The sequence below is a fragment of the Lagopus leucura genome, unplaced genomic scaffold, assembly GCF_019238085.1.
Source record: "Lagopus leucura isolate 7727_CA_CO unplaced genomic scaffold, USGS_WTPT01 Super-Scaffold_100019, whole genome shotgun sequence".
Classification (NCBI taxonomy): domain Eukaryota; kingdom Metazoa; phylum Chordata; class Aves; order Galliformes; family Phasianidae; genus Lagopus; species Lagopus leucura.
Genome location: NW_024962273.1, coordinates 6,378,690 through 6,399,913, shown reverse-complemented (window position 1 = coordinate 6,399,913; position 21,224 = coordinate 6,378,690). Strand labels below are relative to the sequence as shown.

At 37.9% G+C, this 21,224-nt stretch overlaps 1 protein-coding gene across 4 annotated transcripts in view; it reads left to right on the top strand.

Moving 5' to 3' along the window:
* MGAT5 (alpha-1,6-mannosylglycoprotein 6-beta-N-acetylglucosaminyltransferase) overlaps window positions 1-21,224 on the top strand; it is a 113,525-nt gene that overhangs the window by 79,570 nt on the left and 12,731 nt on the right. For all 4 annotated transcript variants that reach the window (XM_042877675.1, XM_042877676.1, XM_042877674.1 and 1 more), the window contains 4 exons: window positions 1,292-1,425; window positions 9,722-9,871; window positions 17,258-17,404; window positions 20,446-20,562. In XM_042877675.1, the coding sequence (XP_042733609.1) occupies window positions 1,292-1,425; window positions 9,722-9,871; window positions 17,258-17,404; window positions 20,446-20,562 (548 nt within the window). The remainder of the gene's footprint in view (window positions 1-1,291; window positions 1,426-9,721; window positions 9,872-17,257; window positions 17,405-20,445; window positions 20,563-21,224) is intronic.

Sequence of the window (21,224 nt, the reverse complement as noted above, 5' to 3'; positions counted from 1 at the left end):
AAGAGTAATTGTCATGTGAAAAACTAAATATAACAACAGAGGGAATTGTACACTGTGTATGGTTTCTCTGTTCTGTTGTGTTACCCCACTGGCTGATTTTCAGCAATCAAAAAGTAAAACTTCATAATGGCAATAGAATTTGTTTGTTGAACTTTGTCTATGAGTTTAACATTGCATATGTCACACCTGTATGGAAGCTGTCTTTTTCTTCTTTTTCTTTTTTTTTTTTTTTTTTTGTTTTTTAAGTTGTGCAAAATGTGCTCACAAGTTGTCAACTTGAATTAATAGAAAAAGGTGGGACTTATAGAGAACCTAGGATTTATTGCAGCTATATTTCTATGCAGGCAGGTAAGGCTGTGCCACTTTTTAAATATGTGCAAAAAACCAACATGTTGCAGTAGTTGTTGTGCAGTACTGATGAATTCTTACCAGAAGCTTTGAACATTGTGGTTCATCCCTGCAATTGAACACCTTTTCAACAAACAAACAGTCAAAAGCACCAGCAGCAACGCCACCCACAAAATAGACAAAAAACCCACTAACTTAGTTGCCATGAGTCTACAATTCTTTACCTTTGTAGGAGGAAAAGTGCCTAATGCTGCTGGAGGTCACTGCTGAAAAAAGACCAATGAAAACTAAAAGTAATATAGACAATGAAGAGTAAATTGTATATCCTTTGCAACTAACACAAAAGTATTGACATTTCAGTTGTCCCTTTTTTATTTTATAACATATATTTGAGTGAATTAAGCAGTGAAACTTGTATTCTGATTTGCATGGTGTGACTTCATAGGCTAATACTTAACATAGAATGTATGTTGACTCTTTCAATATAGGAGGTGAGCCCAAGTAATTTAATAAGGTTTATCACACTCAGCAACATACTGCTTTGTTAACAAGCTTAAATACCGTGTTCCTTCAAATCACATGGTATTGTATCTTTGGGATTGTCAAGCTGGTTTCCTTCTGGTTCTCTTATCTCTAATAGTAAAATGAGGCTGAGTACACAAAAAAAAAAAGTCAGTATCATTGGCCTTGGTCCAGCTGCAGAAATTTTATTAAAGGAAATGAGCCAGAATATAGCTGCTTACTTCAGTAGACATGTGCAGAAGGACTTAAAATTAGTAGGAGCTATTCTCAAAAATAAGGTAAGCAAATGTATCTCTCAGTGAGAACGTGAAGTAGTTTGTTGAATATTATGTTCCTTATGCCTATTTTCTTGGCAACATGAATGCTTTTGTAACATTAACTAATACTTAAAGAGATTCTGAATATGCTCCATTTCTTACAGCTCACACTCCAGATAACAGCTTCCTTGGATTTGTGGTAGAGCAGCATTTGAATTCCAGTGACATTAAACACATTAATGACATCAAAAGGCAGAATCAATCTCTCGTTTATGGCAAAGTAGATAATTTCTGGAAGGTGAGTTTTCTGAAGTTATTTGCCTGAGTAAATTTATTTTGATCAATATAATAAGACATAACTCTCAACTTAGAGGTATTCCTTTTCTATGAACCTGTTCTTTGTCTGAAAATCAGCATTTAGAGAATTGAATTGAAGATCTTGAAGTCTTGCTGATGAGGAAACTTGTATCTGTCTAGATTAAGATGGATCCATTGTTATTTATGCACACCCTACTACTAATGGATTAATAGTTTTTTGTAAACTTAATATCACAATAATTTTGGATGATAAAGTAGCTGTTAGAAGCAATGGGAAATTAAAGGTTCCAAGAAGCTTTGTAAGCTTCAATCATTGTCATATACAAAGGTTTCATTCAGTGATTTATTTTTATATATCTACAACCAGAAGTGTGCTGTATTTTGAACTGGTCGGGGTATTTCACTGAAGACTCTAGAAGTGTGCAACCTCATTTTATTTCTATGTAACGTCAGATCTGCGTTTCTTTAGTGTTGTAATTACTGCAGTGTCTCTCCCACTTGCAGAGAAGTACTGTAGAATAACAACACTGAGATCTGGTCGTATTTTCACCAAGTATCATATATTGGGCTGCATAAAAAAACCTCATATTTTAAGTCTTGTCAATTGCAAATGGAACTGATAGGTACAGACTGTGCTGTACATAGGACTAAATGACTGAACAGTGAGGGCACACCTGTTTCTTACATTTTCCTTCCTTTTCTCTTGCTTGGCATGAGAATATCAGTCTTGTGCAGTTTTCTGACCCACACAATTAACATTCAGTCTAATAACTGTTAGACAAAACAGAAACTTAAGATGAATGGGAAAATGTTGCCAGGATGTTCAGTAGAAAAAAGATAAAGCTGAACGCTTCTTAGTTCTTGTGCTGAGAAAATTATGTATATTAGCTGTGCATGTTCAGTTGTAATCCTTTGGGTTTATATATGGGTTTATTGCCCTAAGCCATGTAATCGGTGTTTTAAAAGGAAGTTTTACTTAGTATCATACAAATACTGTGACAGTTATTCTTTTTGATCTCATGCTATAGAATGACTTGCTGTGTCCCCTTTTGCAGCCTGCTTTGCCTGCACAGTACTAGTGCAGAGCTAGGATCCTTAAATTCAAGTCTCTTGTGGCCGAAGCTCTTGCGCGTTTAGTTTCTGATCTCATTATCAGTCTCTCAGTTGCATGTAAATAGTTATCTGTGCTTTCTGACCTGATTTCTACTTTGTATCAGTAGAACAACCTGTTGAGCATTAGCTGGATTTAAGGAATGAGATGTGGCTAGTCACTAGTGGAGGGTTTCTTTTCACTGACATACATGTCTTTCTCAGTCTTCATTAATTCAGAAATATGTATTAATAGATTATCTGCCCAGAGGGGAGACTTGTGATTGTCTAGTCTGAGATTCTGTGTGACATACAGGATACTCATGAGCTGATTAAAGCAAGAACATGGCTTTTTGGAAAAGAACATCCTATAATGAGTTTTAAATAGCACACAATGGAAACCTTACTACTTCCTCTGATTAATTTCTTAATTGCCTTCTCTTTTATGACTGTGATTTATTTTTATTCTTGTACAAATTTGTAGACTATAATTTCCAGTCTTAGTAGCAGTTGTAGGCTTTACTACTGGATTGATGATATTGCTCTTATTTACCCATTATATTGGTTGAGGTAAAGGAAACCCATAGTTATCTTTTGAAAAGCCTGTGTGCATGTATTGAGCTGCTGAGAGCTCTGAGGTTTCTAAGCCTTAAGAGTTCTCACACATCTGTTTTCTCTGAACCTTTTCAATATTGTTCATTCCTCTAGAAATGTGAATGTTAGCAAAGGGCATTTGGGCCCTTTACTAGCACCAAAACAAAAAACAAAAATTGTATGCATTATTATACACATCCTCTTCACCATTAGGAACTTTTGTTCAGATTAATTATCGTCCAAGATCCTCACATCGTGTTTTTTTAGAAATGCTACTTTCCAACTCACTGCTCCATTTCAATTAGTATTGCCTGCCTTGTTTCTCCAAAAATGTGGGACTTAATTTTTGGCCATATTAAGCTGCTTCCTGATGGCTTGTTACACCAAGCACATCTTAACTGTAACTGTGGTCACGCCCACACTGGGACGTGGAGTGCAATCACTGAAGACAGGGTTTGAATTGGTGACCACGTGGGATGTCTTATTTGGATGGACAAAATCCAATTCTTGTCATCAGCAGTGGGCTTGAATTAATCTTGTGTCTGTGTAATTTGCTTATTTCTCATTTCCTTCATTTTCCTTGTTCAGTGCTCTTTTCATCTGCCGCCATGGTTGTACTGAACTAGACTAATCTGTTTGTCCAGCTACTTGTCTTTACACTGAATGAAGCCAATTAACAAGAAGTGTAATCTCCACTGTGTCACTGTTGGTTCTGGTCAGTCATTAGAGAAGCACAGTGTGAAGGGGAGAGTGTTCTGATTCCCAAATTGAAAGGCTTTTTTGGAGTATTAGTAGCAAATAGCTTGCTTAATTTTGGACCAAATGGATTGAAATGGAACCAGGGAGACCATATTGTCAGCTCAGAGTTCATTTTTTTTCTTTTCCCTGGAAGAGAGACTAGAAATACTAATATTCCATCATATAACCATGGTTGCAGCTCCTTCTTTGCATCTAGCTAAGCCTGTAGAAGAAAGATCCCAATTTAGTTGTCACTTCATCTTTGCTAGAAATCCTCCTGTTCCCAGCTCTGCTGCATAACCAGCGGTGATGAGGCTATTTCAGACCATCTGCTTAAACTGATAAACTAACAAGGTTATTGTAGCTAAAGAGTAGCGGATTGCTTGCAGACAGTGTTCTGTCTTGCCACATCATTCAGGGGGTTACATTCTGATTCAAAAATGATAAGCAGTGGAAAGAGGAATATAGTGACCCCTGTTCTGTCAGCACTGATGGATACAGAGAAATGTATGAAAAATATACAGGCCTATGACCTGAGACCAGTAGCCTTAGTACCACTTTGCAGTGCGGAAACGTAGGTATGTCTTGCTGGAGGTCAAGAAGGATGTGTGCTGCAGAGACTGTAAGAAATGTCTTCTTGTTTACTTCCTTCTGATAAATATATCAGATTTAAGTGGGTTGAGGATTACAAACAAGAGGCCGTGAAGAATTTCCCTGCATTTTTAAAGATTATCCCTATATATAAGTTATCATGGGTAACACTTGCCAAGTTTTGAATGTTTGCAGACAGAGGTTAGAGTTTTTATCTGGGATTTCTAGCAATACTAAAGAATGAAGAGAGACCTCTGTCTGTCTAAGTGATGTACAAGGAATGAATAAAATCTGAGTAAAACACATAAGCTTCCATTATCAAAATTGGGTTTAATTACACAGCATTTCAATTAAAAGGGAATGCTTGAAGCCTTTCACATCTTCTTAGCTCCTATAGGTCTATTTTTTTTGTTCTTCCTGCATTTCCCATCATACTTTTCCAGTACTTGGCTCTCAATTGTAGAAAGAAGAGTCAAGATTCATTTTAAATTCTAGTTTTGCAGGGTGACATGAGAGAGGGCAGAATTTGACCTGAATGAGAAAATACTCATAAAAATGTAGCTTAACATTTGTATTATGATTGCTTTAGTAAAACATTGTGTTTTACTAAAACAAGTGCATTGAAGTTGCTTTAAAAATATTTTTATGTTGAAAGACAAATTTATGTTTGTTGCTAATGCCCCTTGACAAGGTGTGTATTCCTAAGTGTGCAATGTCTGCAGAGCAAGTTTTGTAGAACTGTAAGTGGGAGATGTTTACACTTCAGTTTTTATTGGGAAAGTAGAAAACCAAGGCTATTTATACAAAGCTTTCCCTTTTATAACTCTGTGTGACATGTGTAATTTCCCTGCTGTATTCCATGTTGGATGAATTGGGAAGAATAAGATGGGGCAAAGCCAGGAAAAACTACACTTCTAGGGAATGTTTCTATTATGAGCAAAGATCAGTGTTTTGCTGCTGGCAGCATTGCATTTCATTTCCTTCTGCTTGTTTTTTTTTGTGCTTGAGATTTAGCAACATACTTCGGATGAATGTTTCATTTCATTTTTGGAGTGAGAAGAAACATAAGGGAAAGGGAAAAGATCCTTCTCACCTTCTCTCTCTCACCTGCTCAGTGCACTCACAAACTTACCTCGTAGTGTTTTTTTTCTCGTCCTTCAAATTTGCAGCAGCACTGTGAGCTTTTCTATCATTTAAAACTATCTTTTGCTGCTGCCTCTGGGCACCAGGAGCACCGTCCTTTATGGCACTTAATAAGCTGAAATAAACCTGGTGTTTTAGTCAGTGATCAGCTTCACTTTTTTCCAGATCTCTGCAGCTGCCCTATAAACTAGTCAGGTGTTACAGTACCGATTCACATCATTGTCTAGTAATGATGTTAAAAAACCAACATAACAACTTTTTCTTCCTGTGGTCTCACTTGCTAATTTCTCTTGTACCCCGTACTTTCCTGCTTCAGTGCTTATAGTGCACAAGTACTTCACATTGTTAGTTCTGGAAATTGCATTCAAAGAGCAGGAAATTCTTTGTTTATGCATTAATAAGCACTGGATAACAATGAAATTGGCAAATCTTCTAAAAATCTCACTGATAAAAATAATAATGTAATTTTAAAAAAAATTTATGGAATAAATGGAGGAAATGATCAGTGACATAGATAAATACTGGTGTTTATTGAAGTGCTTTATTCATTCCTTATGCAAATATATATATGTATCTATATATGTGCAAACAAATACTATCTATGTACGTGCCAGTGTATGTTTTGTACAGGTATTTGAGGCGAGTGCCTAACAAGAGGTTCATAAACAGACATTCAGGGAGCACGAAAGCTCTGCAAGGTTATATAATACTTCCTTTACATATTCTCTCTCCTTCTGGATTTTTTTCATCCCAGGGAATTATCTGATTGCTTGCCTATTGATAAAGCATCCCTTGACCAGTTTTTGAGATCTCTTAAGACCTATCTTCTAAGCATGGTCTAATCTGGATCTTATGCAAAAATGAAGATTTTTTTTCAAAGCTTCTTAAGCATCTTATGCTTGTGTCAGGCTCAGTTATGCACTTTGAACATACCACTGGGTTTTGGCTGACCTTGGACTTCTAGCAAATAAGCACTCTGGTGTTTGAACCTTGAGACTTAACAGTATGCACTTAGGAAATACACAAAGAACTGTTCCAGTAATTCTTACTTCTCTGTATTATGTTTCTCAACTTGTGTAAAAATAATTGTGTTCTGACTTGTTTCATTGTTTGAAGATGGAACTGGTTATAGGCCTCTTTTACAGTTTGAACTTTCAACCCCTTCATCTGGTTTGGGACTCTGAATCAAGATTTGTGTAATGTAATAAGCCTGCAGTTCTGTGCATGCGGTGGTTGGTTTTGTTCCTTGCTGAATTTCTGATGTTCCGTGAGGTTACTCAAATGGTCTAAAATTGCAAAAATGTTACTTTACACTGACAAAGTGTATCACAAAGTAATATGTGGGTGTCTTTTATCATGACAAGAAAAAAGCAGAGTTTAGTTCTTCATGCATCATGTTTCTGCCATATACTTTTGTTGCATTTATGCTTTTACATTTTGATGCGCCAAACGTAAAATTTCAGCCCTTCATGCTGCACCTTGCTGCCAGCATTTTCTTATGGAAAGACTTATCAGCCTGTTGTCATTTGATTGCTTTGATGAGAAAGGCCTTACAATGCCTTTGAAGGTAGGTGGAAATAACTGATGTATGGTAATGACAGTTCTTCACTCAGTGATCAACAAATATGCTTTTCTTGAATGGCAAATTTATCTTAGCTGCTAAAAACTTGTTTCAGAAGGAACTTGTGTGACTGTTTGTTACCACTACCCTTCCATTTTGATTCTGAGGAGAAATAATTTGCTCTATTTTGATGCAATAATCTTTCATGCTCTTAAGTTTTGCATTGCAGAGAGTGAATATAGTGAATAATGCAGCTTGACCCAGTCTGTGAAGAGCAGTCTGATATTGCTTTACTAGCCAGCAGCCCATGATCATAATCTCTGCATTTCTTTGGTCCTCTTTGAATTACCTTTAGGTAAAGTAAAAATCAGGAGTTTACTTCTATTTTTTTAGGATTAATTTAAATTTAGAAAATTTAAATCCATACTCAAGCAAACAAACTCAGGAAGTGGTTTAACAATGAAAGGAATGCTCTTATTTTGTTTGCACATCACATTTCCTTATTTACTTGCAGTCCTTGTATTTCTAAAGGCTATACCTATGCTTTCTTATTTTCTAATTCATTGTTCTAAGTGTTTAGAATTGTTTTGTCATTTAAGACCTTCCCTACTCCCCAAAAAGCGCAACTGTAAATACAGCATGGAAGCCCACTCTTTTCATCCTATGTATCCTTCTTTAACCCTGCATTCCTCGTTTTGTAGCAAGCAGTTGCTGGAATTTAGAAGATGGCACATAAACACAGTAGGAATATTTACTTTGTTATTAACATGTGATTTGGGAAATATTTTTAGGATGAATCCAATGTCCATTATATGCACCAAAGAGTGTTTCCAGCAAAATTTGTGATGGACATCACGGGTGTTTCTCAGAAACCCTCTAGATTTTTATTGTCATCATATAGAAGCAGGAGGTGAAAACGGGACAATTGTATCGGTCCATTTTATGTTAGTCTTTGAAAATGAGATAATGGGTAAGAAGAAGGTGGCAGCAGAACTAGTTCAGATCGAAGATTTATCTTCTCTGACTCCAAAAATAGCCAAGACTTGAGGTGTAAGAAAGAATGCAAAGTTTGGAATTGATTTTCTTTTAACAAAATGCATGAGCTTCTCTAAGTTTCGAATGATGTTACTTTATTTTACTAATAATGGGAGGAACATCTTTTCAGATTTGAAATAGAAGCAAAAAGCTTATTTTTTAAAAAATGCCTTGTATTAATTAACAAATAACAGCAACCCTTTGTCTCCATTTGTTGCCTATTTAGCATAATGCTTAACACAGGACATTGAATGGTGTAGTCTTGGCCGACCTACCAGGACAGAGTGATTCAGTAATGACACAGGCAGTTCACTTCATCAAATACAGTCCTAGCAGCAGAGGTAGCAAAAGCAAGAAGCTGGTCATTACGTGACATTAAATAACCTGTGCATTTGAATGTATATCAGCAGTTCATTTAGGAAGGATGTTCTAGGAAGTATTGATGATCATTCATCCAGGCCTGATGCCTTATTGCTTCTCCAAGAATTGAAAAGACAGGTTTTTCCCAGTTAATTTGCCCTTTGAATGAACTTCGGTAAAATTGTTGCCAGCTATCACATAGGGCTGTGAAGAATGGAGCACAGAATTTACATGACAAAAGTAGTGATTTGAAGTAGACTTCTTAAACACTGTCTTGCTGCCAGGAAGTTAAGAAACTTGTTGCCTAATTTTAGAGTTATTACTAAGACTATGTGCAAATATTGAGGGGAATTCTCTGATCTCTGCTGCATACTGGCTGTAAATACAGTCTTTAGCTAATTGCTTTTGGAATACTAGCAGTCTTTAAAACTCAAAAAAACATATGGTACTGAAAATTAAAAGTAATTCTTGTTTGCAAATGAGGATGTATACTGTTTTCTTGTGGGCTTTTTATTTTGTTTAATGCAACAGTATGAATCCGTTTATTCTGGGTGTTTTCCAAAGTGCTTCTTAAACTTCAGGTAATTGGAGTATTTACAGGTATGTCATGAGACTCAGATTTTACACATTTAGGTAAGAGTATGTATCATTTGGCAGGAGCGTAGCTTATAAGGTGAGATTCGAGCTTTTCTTCACAAAGAAGGTGAACAATTATTTTGTTACATCTCCAAGAAAATCAGAGTGACAATTTGATATTTCACAATGAGTCATTTGTAGTTTTTCTTGTTTTGGGATTTTTACTGTTTTTTGTTTTCACGATTTGAAGACAAGTACTGTTTAGGCAGTGCTGACTGTACAACTACCTGGTGACCTATGTTTTATCCAGTTAGAAATTAATAGAACCTTGGTATTTATTTATTACATATATTACAAATATTAAAGCTGCATTTTTTTTGGAAACTAATAAAAAAGAAAACTAAAAATTTAATGAAAGGTTGGATATTATATGAGTCGCGTAGAGAAAATGTAAGAGTGATCGTATGAGGAATCATGCAAGAAAATGTAAGAATGAGAAACTTCTTCCCTTTCTGTCATTTTGGTATCTGATCTTGATCTCTGTTTGAAATGTGTAAAGCCTCAAAATATTTTATTGTTGCTATTACAGGACAAGAAGGCTTATCTGGATGTTATTCATACCTATATGGAAGTCCATGGAACTGTTCATGGGACAAGCACGATTTATATTCCTGGCTATGTAAAAAACCATGGTATACTCAGTGGGCGGGATCTGCAGTTTCTACTGAGAGAAACCAAGGTAAGTTTGTCAAGGAGAAATAGCAAAAATAGGTAAAGAGAGACAGTATCTCTGCATCACGTACATGAAGTACGGTGCACTTCACCTCCTACAACTGTGCTCCTAATTTTAAAGTACTGGAAGTATAAATGATCCAATAAAAAAGAGATTTAATTTTCTTCCATATGCTAATAACATATTTGTGATTGTGCCCGTGTTTTTTGGATTGACAGCTATTACTAGAAAATTGGGACAATCTAGGAGATACATTTAACAAGGAGCTTGAAAAACGTGGCTAAATTCATGTTTCATTTTCCCAAATGTTGTATTCAGCTCAAAGAGATTATCAGCTGAGGAAATACTTTGTTTTAGATCCATAATGTGAAAGTTAAGCGTTATATGAAAGCTGTACAACAGGAATGCTTGCTCTGCCCTACCAATGACTTTAACATGAAGTTGACCCCATTCTGTAGGGAGGAAAAGAATAAAGGCAAGTCCCTCATTCTCCATTCATTTCCTTCTCTCTGCTCCAGTTGTGCGGAGACAAGAGAGAGCAGATGAGTGTGCTTTTTGTGGTATGCTTTGCCTGTGGCTTCATAGTCAAGGGAGGTCAAGATAAGGGGCAATGTGTACACTTAAATAAATAAGCTTTTGTCCCTGCAATTGGAATGCTATTGGATTTTCATTGCCATTCCCATAATCCTTGTGGAACATTTTACATCACTGAGATGCTTAGTATATTACATTTAAATAGAATGTTTAGCTTTCGGTTGGTGAAATAAATGGGGTTGTGTGTTTAAAGTTAGCAAAATATATAGAACTTAATCTCCACTGTTGATGGTTTCTTGCTGTGCACTTCCACAGAAGAATCTATTAAAAAAGAAAAGCAAAAGCATTTTCCAGTCTTCCCACATAACAGTAGAGAACTCCTTTTGAATGCTGGGGGAAATGATGGTAATTTGACATCTCTGCGTGACAACTGTTGGCAAATTATGACATTTTAAAGGCAACCACTGGGTGTATGTACTTCATACATACAGATACACATAATGTTGCAGATTAAAAAGTCAACATTTACATTCATGACAGATAATATTGAGATTACACAGCTTTCACCCTCGTGGAGTATGAAATCACTGTATTAACCACAATTACTAATGTGGGTGGAATTTTGACATTGTAATAACCCCAAGCACAAACAATGACTTCTTGTGGAAAAACAAATACATTCTATTGAGTGGAATAGTAAACTAAATTAATGAGTTTCCTGCAGAATTACTGGTGTCCTTATAATTAAAAAAAAACAAAAAACAAACAGTGCTAAGATGCAACATAAAGATATAATTTAGGACAAATTCAAAATGTGTGTTTTACAGTTAAGCACAGGCTTTTATGATTGGAAGTAGCAAGTCTAGTTTTACTCCATACTTTGACTAGTGAGATCCAATGGAGGATACTAGCTTATGGAGGCAAGGTACTCCTGTGATCAGCAAGTTGTTTATTTCTCACAAACTGAATTTCTGTGAGAAGTGTGGATTCAATCTCTACTCTTTTCAGAGTCCTACAGGCACTTGATTTTCTATGCTGTTGTGCATTGTCGGTTTGCTTTTCTCCTAACACTGAGGAATATCCTTTCAAAATGTTCTGCATTCTTTTTATCAGATGGCCAAGACGCACACTGATGTGGTTCAGAAAAATTGAAAGATGTAACCAGGCCAACAAACCTCTAGCCTGATAATACGCAGTTAGGAGTCTATCCAATTCTCCTAATACTTAGTTTGTTTTATTGTCAGACAAATCAGAGTGCAGTGTAGTTCTGATAATGAAAAGAAATATGTCTTACTGCACCATCAATTTTGGTTATTACCCCTGTATAATTCTTGATCCAATATATCTAGCTCAAGATAAAAACAGCGGCATCTGATACTGAAAGTGGAAGCTGAGAATTATCATCTAATCGAATTGCACTTTTTCAGTCGGACCTGTTTGATTTTGTATTTGGGGTTTTATTTTAGTTTTTGCTAACTGATGTTTAGCATCTTATCGGTTCCATGGCTTTTCTGCTTTAGCATATGGTTGATTCTTAGTGTTAATCTACACACTTGATCTAAGTCGTCTTGTTGCCTGTACATTCACAGTTTCTGATTCTGATCTCCTTTGAGACAACATTTTAACATAGCCTAGTATAAAGCACCATTCACCTGTCTCCATTGGCCATCTGCTACATCTGTGAATTCATCATGTTGATATCAATAGTTCCTGGCATTGAATTGCTAGCGTCAGTGCGGGGTTTTCACAGAAATCAAGATGACTTGAAAGGGAGCATTGTGCCCTAAGAAGCTTCCTGTGAGTGTGCACACGCATCCAGTGATGTCCAAGGACACTTTTTAATCATAATCACTTTAATTGCCAGGCAACGTGACCAGGCCCCATAATGAATTTAGTTAAGGTTTTTGTCACTGAACAATCAGTGTGCTAAAAATCCATGAACAACAGGAGCTGTACCTCGCTGCTGGCAACGTGTGCGTGCAGAACTCACTTGAGCCATCTAGCCTGCTGCTCACTGTCTCTAAGCAACAAACTTTCCTTTTAAGCTTCCAAAAACTGTTTGATTTCTCTTTCTAAACATGCACTTCAAGATCCAAAGGCAAAGATTCTTTCATCGTATATGATTTCAACATTGTGGTAGCACATTTTTGTCAGGTCAGTTTGCAGTTGATCTAGTTTTAGAAAGTCAGAGCTAAATAATACTTCAACAAGTCACCCAACTGCAGCGACCCACACCTGTCAGCTTACTTTTCAGCACTTTATTTTGCCCTTAAACAGAAAATTCCAACAGTAACAGCACAGACAAGGCTTTTGTTCATATTTGGTACTTAGTATAGGACACAGTTATTCTCAGAAGCATGCAGCTGCCATTTTCTCCTAGAGCACATCACAAAGCCATACATTTCAGCATAAGTGTGCTTCACAAGCAGGGGGTGCTACTCAACGTCCATCTTGACTAGTTCAGCTGTGTGGTGTATGACAAGCTGCAGAGATGCAGCAATTCCTGAGAAGATATGGAGCCATTCAGCATCTCAGATCAACAGAAGGAGGCAAGATGCAGCCTCCATGCCAACTCTTCTGCTCACAGCTGGGCTGGCACCAGGCTGTCCTGAGAGAACCAGCACTGAGATTTTGAGAAACACTCCTCCTTTTGAGAAAGTTTCAGATGCAACTTTGTGCTCCCTGTTCTTGCAAATTTTTTGAGGGAACCCAAATTCTTCTACTAAACGGTCATTTATGCTTTCGGAATGGCAGTTAATGAAAGTGGTGCACCTCCCCTACAAAGACAGTCTGAGGGAGCTGGGCTTGTTCAGCCTGGAGAAAAGAAGGCTGTGGGGTGACCTCATTGCAGCCTTTCGATACCTAAAGGGAGCCAACAAACAGGAGGGGAATCAACTCTTTGAAAGGATTGATAACTGCAGGATAAGGGGAAATGGCTTTAAGTTGAGGGAGGGGAGATTTAGGTTGGATGTCAGGGGAAGTTCTTTACAGAGAGGGTGGTGAGCTGCTGGAACAGCTGCCCAGAGAGGCTGTGGATGCCCCATCCCTGGAGGTGTTCAAGGCCAGATTGGATGGGGCCCTGGGCAGCCTGGTCTGGTGGTGGCCCTGCATGTGGCAGGGGGTTGGAGATTCATGATCCTTGAGATCCCTTCCAACCCTGGCCATTCTGTGATTCTGTGATAAGCATAAATAGGAAAATGAACTTCAACCTTTTTTGATATTGCCTTTTATGAAGTAATATACTTTTCACTTCCAGACTCATCAAAATACAGCTGAATAGCCATTTAAAAAGCGAATATGTTGTGAAGATATTTCAATCACAGAATTTTCAGAAGGCATTTTATATTAATGAGGAAAATGTATTGAGATAGTAAACTACAGATTTTGCTGTACTTCTTTCCATAGTTCAGAAGAGAATATACAAAATAGTCCAGTAAATAGGCACACAAAAGCAACAATGAACTACCAGCCCAACAGACTCAATGAGATGAAGTGCACCGATGCTAGGAGGGGAAGAAGAATAGAGAAACACAAAACACTCCTGTTCATGGAACTGCAGCACTTAGTCTCTGAAATATGAAATATTTCTGTTCCCCCGTTCAGGATTATACGGTTAAAATATTCAGCTCTAGTTTTATACTTAGGGCTATAATTTAGATTATTTATTCAAGTACTCATTTTAATAATGGCCCAATATGTTGGTGTAAATTCCATGGATAAATTGCTTAGTGTTAACTGAAAGTCACTGATTTCAAACAATGCATAATTTAAATTTGCTTGTCATGGCAGTGGTTGCAAAGTACTTGTCATGTCAGATATCATGCCAGAGAAGTCTCCATTTAGCTACTGCACCATGACAGAAATGCTGACATTATGATCAGAGAAGTGGTGTTTTGGGTGCCGTGATGCTCACTGGCCAGCTCAAGAGCCTGAAATTCTGTAGCAGGAGTTCATTTCACTGCAAAGGCAGAAAAGGTTTCTGAAGAGCCTACCTTATGATAAACCAAAGTACTCCTGTAAAGGTTTCAACACCTGTGTGTTTAAGTTGTGCAAGTGAGATTGCAGATCTGAATCCTCGTCTTTGATTTGTGCAGACTTGCAGGTGCACATGGGTACCAGACCTTGCAAACAAGGAAGTGGTTTAAAAAAAGGAAGCGAAAGAAAAATGATGCTAATAATCATTTTACATCTGTATTTATCTTACTGTTATCTCCTGTAGATATACTTTTATACTGTAAACTCCTTCTGGCAATCTTCTCGTTACATATGGTATAAGCATACACTGCCTACTGTGGCATGTGCCCACTTAAAGAAATGCGTGAATAATGATGGTGTGGCTTTCAAAAACATTTTGAAGTTGAGAAAAATGCTCACATACAGAATGAAATGCTTTCAAGCACTAACTTACCAGTGATGGATAAGGGAATTCTACTTTGCATAGCAGTTTTGCTCCAGCTAGCAAGTCAAGATCAAGGCTGGCCTTCCAGGGTGTGCCCACAGTCACACTGCCTATACACTCAAATGTGAAGCTTTTCATTATGGAGCTGCAGCCACAAGGTGAAGCAGTCGGGTCTGCACAGGCCCAGCATGTGGGAAGAGAGCCGTGGTCAGGAGCCCTGTGTGGAGACAGCAGTGTTGTTTTATGTCACAAACATGTAGAAATATAGTCTGTCCTAAATCTCTGTTGTTTTGTGGGTGAAAGCCTTCTCTTCCACACAGTCTTTATCTCACGCTAAGCAAGGAACATCAGTAAGGCCAGTTTCCAGCAGCAGGGTGTAGATTCACTTTGGGGATCTGAGCTGAGCTAATGAAGATGATGTGAGGGAGAGTGCTGAAAGAGCTAGGGGGGCTGAAAGGAGGAGCTGGGGGCTGCAGGCAAGAATGAGCCGGGCTGCAGTGTGAGGCCCTGAGCCAGCAGGCAACGCACACCAGGCCACCATTCCAGCCTTATGGGAGCTAGAGGAACATCTTCCTTTATTTTTTCAAAGGTATGGTGCTGCTTAGAAGTAAGGCTTGAAAATTGATATGAAACAGGTGGTAGGCTATTTATTATAAATTAAGTGTTGACTGTGTGCTCTGTGCTGTCAAAACATAAAAACATATTTCTTTCCCCATGGAGCTTCCTCCTAAGTAAACGGACCAGTCAGACACAAAACTGTTCAACAGTGCACAGCAGCAGCTTATTAAAAAAGTGAAAAATGAAACAAACCTGCATTCTCTACATAACAGGCAAACACAGGATTGTAGGAGAATTGATGCTTCAGATGGTTCTAATTGCTGGTTCTCAGCTGGTTTTTTGCCTAAGCTAAGGAGTAGTTTTACAAAAAGCCAAACATCCTGCGTGCAGATTGTATGAAATAGTTTCACATCTAATTTAGTATTTTCAAAAGATTTCCTTCCTTTAAATTAAACCTCTTTTGATGTGAAATTTAGTATTTTTTTTTTCCTTTTTTTTTTAACTGTAAGATAATATATCTTATACCACATATAAAGCCCAAATTTATACAATCCAGCTTTGGTGGAAATTGTTGTTCAGATCTTTTTTTATCAGCTACTGGAGCATTTCCTGTAAGATTTCTCAGCAAGATGGCTGAGAAGCGTTGTGCAAGTGGATGACTTTTTTTAAACTGAAAATTGAAAACGGAAGAACCAACATTCAGCTCCATGCTGTGAAAATTGTACGTTCTCAAACAAGGTGAGGTAAACCTTCTTTTTGGATGGCCAACCTAGAAAAATACTGTTGTCGTGGGTCAGAGAGGGCCAATGCTGCAACACCTGTGCACAGCACTACTGACTACAGGTCTGTGTATCGAGGTAAGGTTAGCTCCTGGAATGTGAGTCTGCTGTTCATTTCTATGCTGCAGAAAACAAAGTAGAAAAGTATCATTGGAATTCCTTGAATGCATGGTTCTGATCACAATTCTAATACATGAATTCCAGTATTCTAACAGTTACAAAGATTCCCTTTCATTCTGAAAAAATGAGTAGCTATATAAACACATATGTATGTACATAAGGTTGCCAAGCATTGCTGAGACATTGCTGTTATCATCAGAGCTTTTCATTCTCCCATTATACTTTCAAATAAAATCATTTAATTCAGGAATTATGCTAGGCCAAGAAAGGGATCAAGATACAAGTAAATGCTTGCAATTCTGACAAAATACTAGATTTCTTCACATTGAGGAAAAACACTGCTTTTTCTAGAGCACCTGTCATCTCAGCTGACAATAAGAATAGCTTTGTGGTGAAGCTGACTATAGGAATAGCTTTGCGATGCAGTTTACCTCCTGCAGTGTACCTTGGGGCGTTGAATCCATTTAATCCTTTGCAAACCTCTGCTGACTAGTGTCTTCAGTTGATGTTTGCTGCCACCTACCGTTTTAATTAGACTCAACCGGCTTGCCAGGATAGTGTTCATGTTCAGCAAGTTAGCTGGTGTGTGAGAGAGAGAAAACAGTACTGCGGCTGTTCAGTGCGGTTGCTGCATTAAAACTTGTACGTGCTAGACAGCTCAGGAGTTTCATTTGAATTTCGATCAAATCACCAAATGATTTCGCTCCCCCCCCCCCCCCCCAAAAAAAAAAAAAAAAAGAAAACTGAAAGGGTCTGTTGTTCCCTCAGCTACATGAAAAGCCATCTTAGTTCATTACAGAAGATTATTGTCAAATGTGTTTGACAGGACATTCCATTACTGCTTGAGTATGAGGGAGTGAGCTGCTGAATCACATTTTCTTCTTAGTGTTTTTTGCAGGCTTGTATGTTTTGAGTGTGTGATTGTTTATTTTGTGTTAGGCCTTAGTTTTCAATTTCTGTAAAGAACAAACATTGAGACGGACCTTCTTTTCTGCTTTTCAGTTGTTTGTTGGTCTTGGATTTCCCTATGAAGGGCCTGCTCCTTTAGAGGCTATTGCTAATGGATGTGCTTTTCTGAATTTAAGATTTAATCCACCAAAAAGTAGCAAAAACACAGAATTTTTCAAAGGCAAGCCAACACTCCGAGAGGTAAGCTTTGTTAATGTTGATTGGTTCTTTATTGAAAATGAGTGTGGATTTCTTTTTAGTAACACAATATAGGAGAAGTTGCATAAATGCTCACAGTTTACTGCAAGATGTGTACAACTGTCATTTTCGTTAGCCATCAGTGGGATGAGCAATCCTTATTCACATACTGTTAAGCTTTACCTCTGTGTCTGTGTGTATGTTCTGCTAATTCTTATTCACAGACCATAAACTAAACTGTATTTGTACAGCTGATGTTCTGACCTGGAACAGGTCATATACGATGTGTTGCTGGAAAGCATTTTTATTTTGTGGAAGAAACATATTATTGTGTTCTTCACAGGAACTAAATAAATGTCTTAATGCTTAGAACAGCTTTTGTAGGATTGTTGCATATGTTTTTGTATTTATTTTTTTTCTCAGGAAAAAAATCTATTCAAGCACTGTTAAGCACTGCTATTAATGGTAACAACACACTCTATTTGCAGTTGAGCAACAGAATGAATTTGGAGAACTGACTATTTGAGATAAAAGGAAAACTAAACCTCAAGCTTACAAAACAGCCAGGGTGTCTAGCCTCTGTTAAGAGAAGAACAAGGCTAAGCAAGCCAGCCAGCTATGGCACAAGCCTACAACACCTGCAAGCATTTAGTAGTCACGTAGCCTTTTCTGATATCAAGTCTTTTGCTTGTGACCATAACTTCATCATAGATGTGTATAGGCATTTCCTTTACATATTATCTGAAGGAATGCTTAGGTGATGAGAAGCTTGCACAGCAGTATCTCCTAACTGATGCTGTGTTTTGGCTTTATAAACTGTGTACTGAGCAGTGCCAGCAAGCTAAGGGGCAAAGGACAGTTTCCTATTTACAGCCATGAACAGAAGTTGATTATAAGTTTGCGTGCCAGGGCTGTAGGTACCTTTCAGCTCTTCATACCTCAGCCCTTCCCACAGTTTGCATTGCTACCACCAAAGGAGATAGCAGTAATGAAAAGAAGGCTATTTGAACCTTCTCCTTGGACTTGGCACCTCTCAGAGCTTTCCTTCTGAGTTCCTCACCTGTCTCTCTAAAAGTTGTTCTGTGCCCAAATACTAAAACTAATCAGGCTGCTTGTGACCCACCTAACTCTAGTAGGAGTTTTAGTGCATGGAATGCTCTGCTAAATCCTGCTGACATCTGTCAGCTGTAACAGGAATACTGTGCACTTGACCTGCACAGAAGAATAATCCCTACTGACAGCTTCAGTACAGAACAATACCGTGAGCGTTCTTCACCGGTGTTACTCCATTTGTGTGCTCAGTTGATCTGTCATAAAAGCAACCTTTGTTGTAACTAGTTTCCACAACTGCATTTAGATCCACTTATCTTGGTGCTGATTTCTTGAGTTTAAAAAAGTTCTGCCATCCGTCTACCAGTTTTTTCAAGTATTAACAACAAACATTTGTGTCATTCTGAAAATTAATTGATTATCCACTGACCAATTTGAAAATTAACTCTATATTTTCTACAGTAAAGTAACCATTGCAAATTGCTATTTCTCATGCTCTAAGTTCATGTTTGTTTGCAGCGGATCTGGGGTGGGCAGTTACCTGCTTCCACTCTACCAGGTAAGAGAAACAGGAAGGAAAAAAAAAACAACAGAGAAATTCACCTTCCAACAGCTTCTTTGGTACCAGTATTTGTACCGGCAGCTCCTCTCCATTTCTCTTCCTTGCAAAAAAAGAAAAAGAGAGCACTGTATGCTAAGTAAGTCTAGTTGAAATGCGTTTGATGGGTGTGGTTTCTTTCCCCACAGAAATAATCTTCTGCTTTTAGGGAGCAAAAGGACTTCAAATTAGAAATTAATTTTGAACCTACTTAGAAGTATTCTAATAAGTCGTAATTATAGCCAGATGAATATCTAAAATATCAAGCCTCAGCTAATTAAAGCATTTCAGTATTAGAAATAGTTCTAATTTTTTGTGAGTACAGGTGCAGAATGCCTGCTGCAATAGGAACACATTGTTGGTTGTTCTCAATACTCAAACAGTTACTAGCCTAGGAAGTACAGTTGTTCATCTTCCAAATCTGTAACATTGTTCTCTGCCTACTGAGATGATAGAAGAGTGGTCTAGTGCCTGACTCCTAAGGCTTTGTGGAATTTGAAGGACTGCCTATGCTCGTATTTTTAAAGGCACAGTTGAAAATTTTTTTGTTGGAACTAAAAGTAACAGAAATGCAGCTTCTGCAGTGTAAAGTTCAAACAGAAGTGTCCTAGGAACTCAGGCAGTTGAGTAGCTCCTTGTGTTTAGGTGAGAAAGAGAGCAAGGACGGTGAAAGCTGTCACAAAATTCACTTGCAGTGCCATCCTGCTAGCTGAGGAATCTAACAAGCCATCTCTGGGATCACTTTTCTTGGATATCTACTGGAATATTTATTGAAATTGCTTTCTGACCAAGGGTTGAGCAAAATAGCAGTTAACACTCTCGAGGTCAAATGATGCTTGTAGTAAAAGTAGCAACAGAAATAGCAGTCATAATTCATCCTGAGTTATAGAAATGATCTTTTATACACTTCTGCTCATAGAAGCTTGGAACTGTTTGAAATTTGGAGAGACAGGGCAAGGGTGCCAGCTCTGGCAGCCAGTCACACGGGTCCAACCTGGGCTGGCAGCAGTGGCAAGCTGTGACAGCTGGTACTGCTCTGTGAAGGAGCTGTGCCCAACACAGAGGGCAGACTGGGTCGCACGAACAGGAATTAATGTAAGCAGCAATTATTCTGCAATGTTAGATGTTGTGAGAAGCAAAGCCACAAGTGGAAGTGTACAAATGTTGCTTATGAGCTGCATTGTTATCAGATCTTCACTTTTCCTACTCAATTCACTCTCTGAATTTAAACATGGAGAATCTGAAAGAGAGCTCAGAAGGAATGAAATTTACTGTTCAGTTGTAGCTGAGTTCTTGCATTCTACTAGTGTATTTCATTCACCAAACCTGGTGAAGAGAGTGAGGGGAAAGCAATCCTAACACCGTCATTTTTGACGATGCCATTTCTTCCTTGCAGCTAACATCTCAGCATCCCTATGCTGAAGTTTACATTGGGAAGCCCCACGTTTGGACTGTAGACATCCATGATCTTTCTGAAGTGGAGAAGGCTGTGAAGTCAATTTTGAATCAAAAGGTGAGAAACGTATTCTCAATTTGATATCAACACTTGAGAGTATATCATGGAACGTCAGTAGACTGCCTCATAATGTTAGTTTAATTGCTTCATAGGTTATTGGGGGAAAATGCTGTCATTCTATCCCTGTTGTATCTGATAATCATGATTTAGGATGGGTAAATCAGGATCTTACCTGAATGAAACAAATGTGAGATGAAACTTACATTTCTATACAAATTCATTGTGAATCATAAAGCAGTACATATGTTGTGCGTTCACTGAGGCTTCCTTGCTGTTCATAGAGCATTGCGGGCTGCCCAGTACCAGCTTAACTCTTTTGGCTGATGCAATAGCCTTAACATAACTAACCCTGAAATGCATGGACACTTATGGAGTGGCATTCTAGGAGGGCACTTTATGAAGAAAATAAAGGGGAAAAAAACTGAAGATGTTTTTGAAAGTATCACATCCTTTTTTGTCTCAATGCTTTGTTTTTCACTTCAATTCCAGGACTGAAAGTAGCATCCAGCAGGGTCTCAGGCTAGTTTTGTATCTCTTACTTTGCAATAAGCCTTGAAATTTTAGTATTTGGCATATCCTTAAAGATAATCATTGAGCAACTTTTATAGCCTTTGCAAAGGAGAAGAAATCAGCTTAAACTATTGATGACTTTGTCAAAT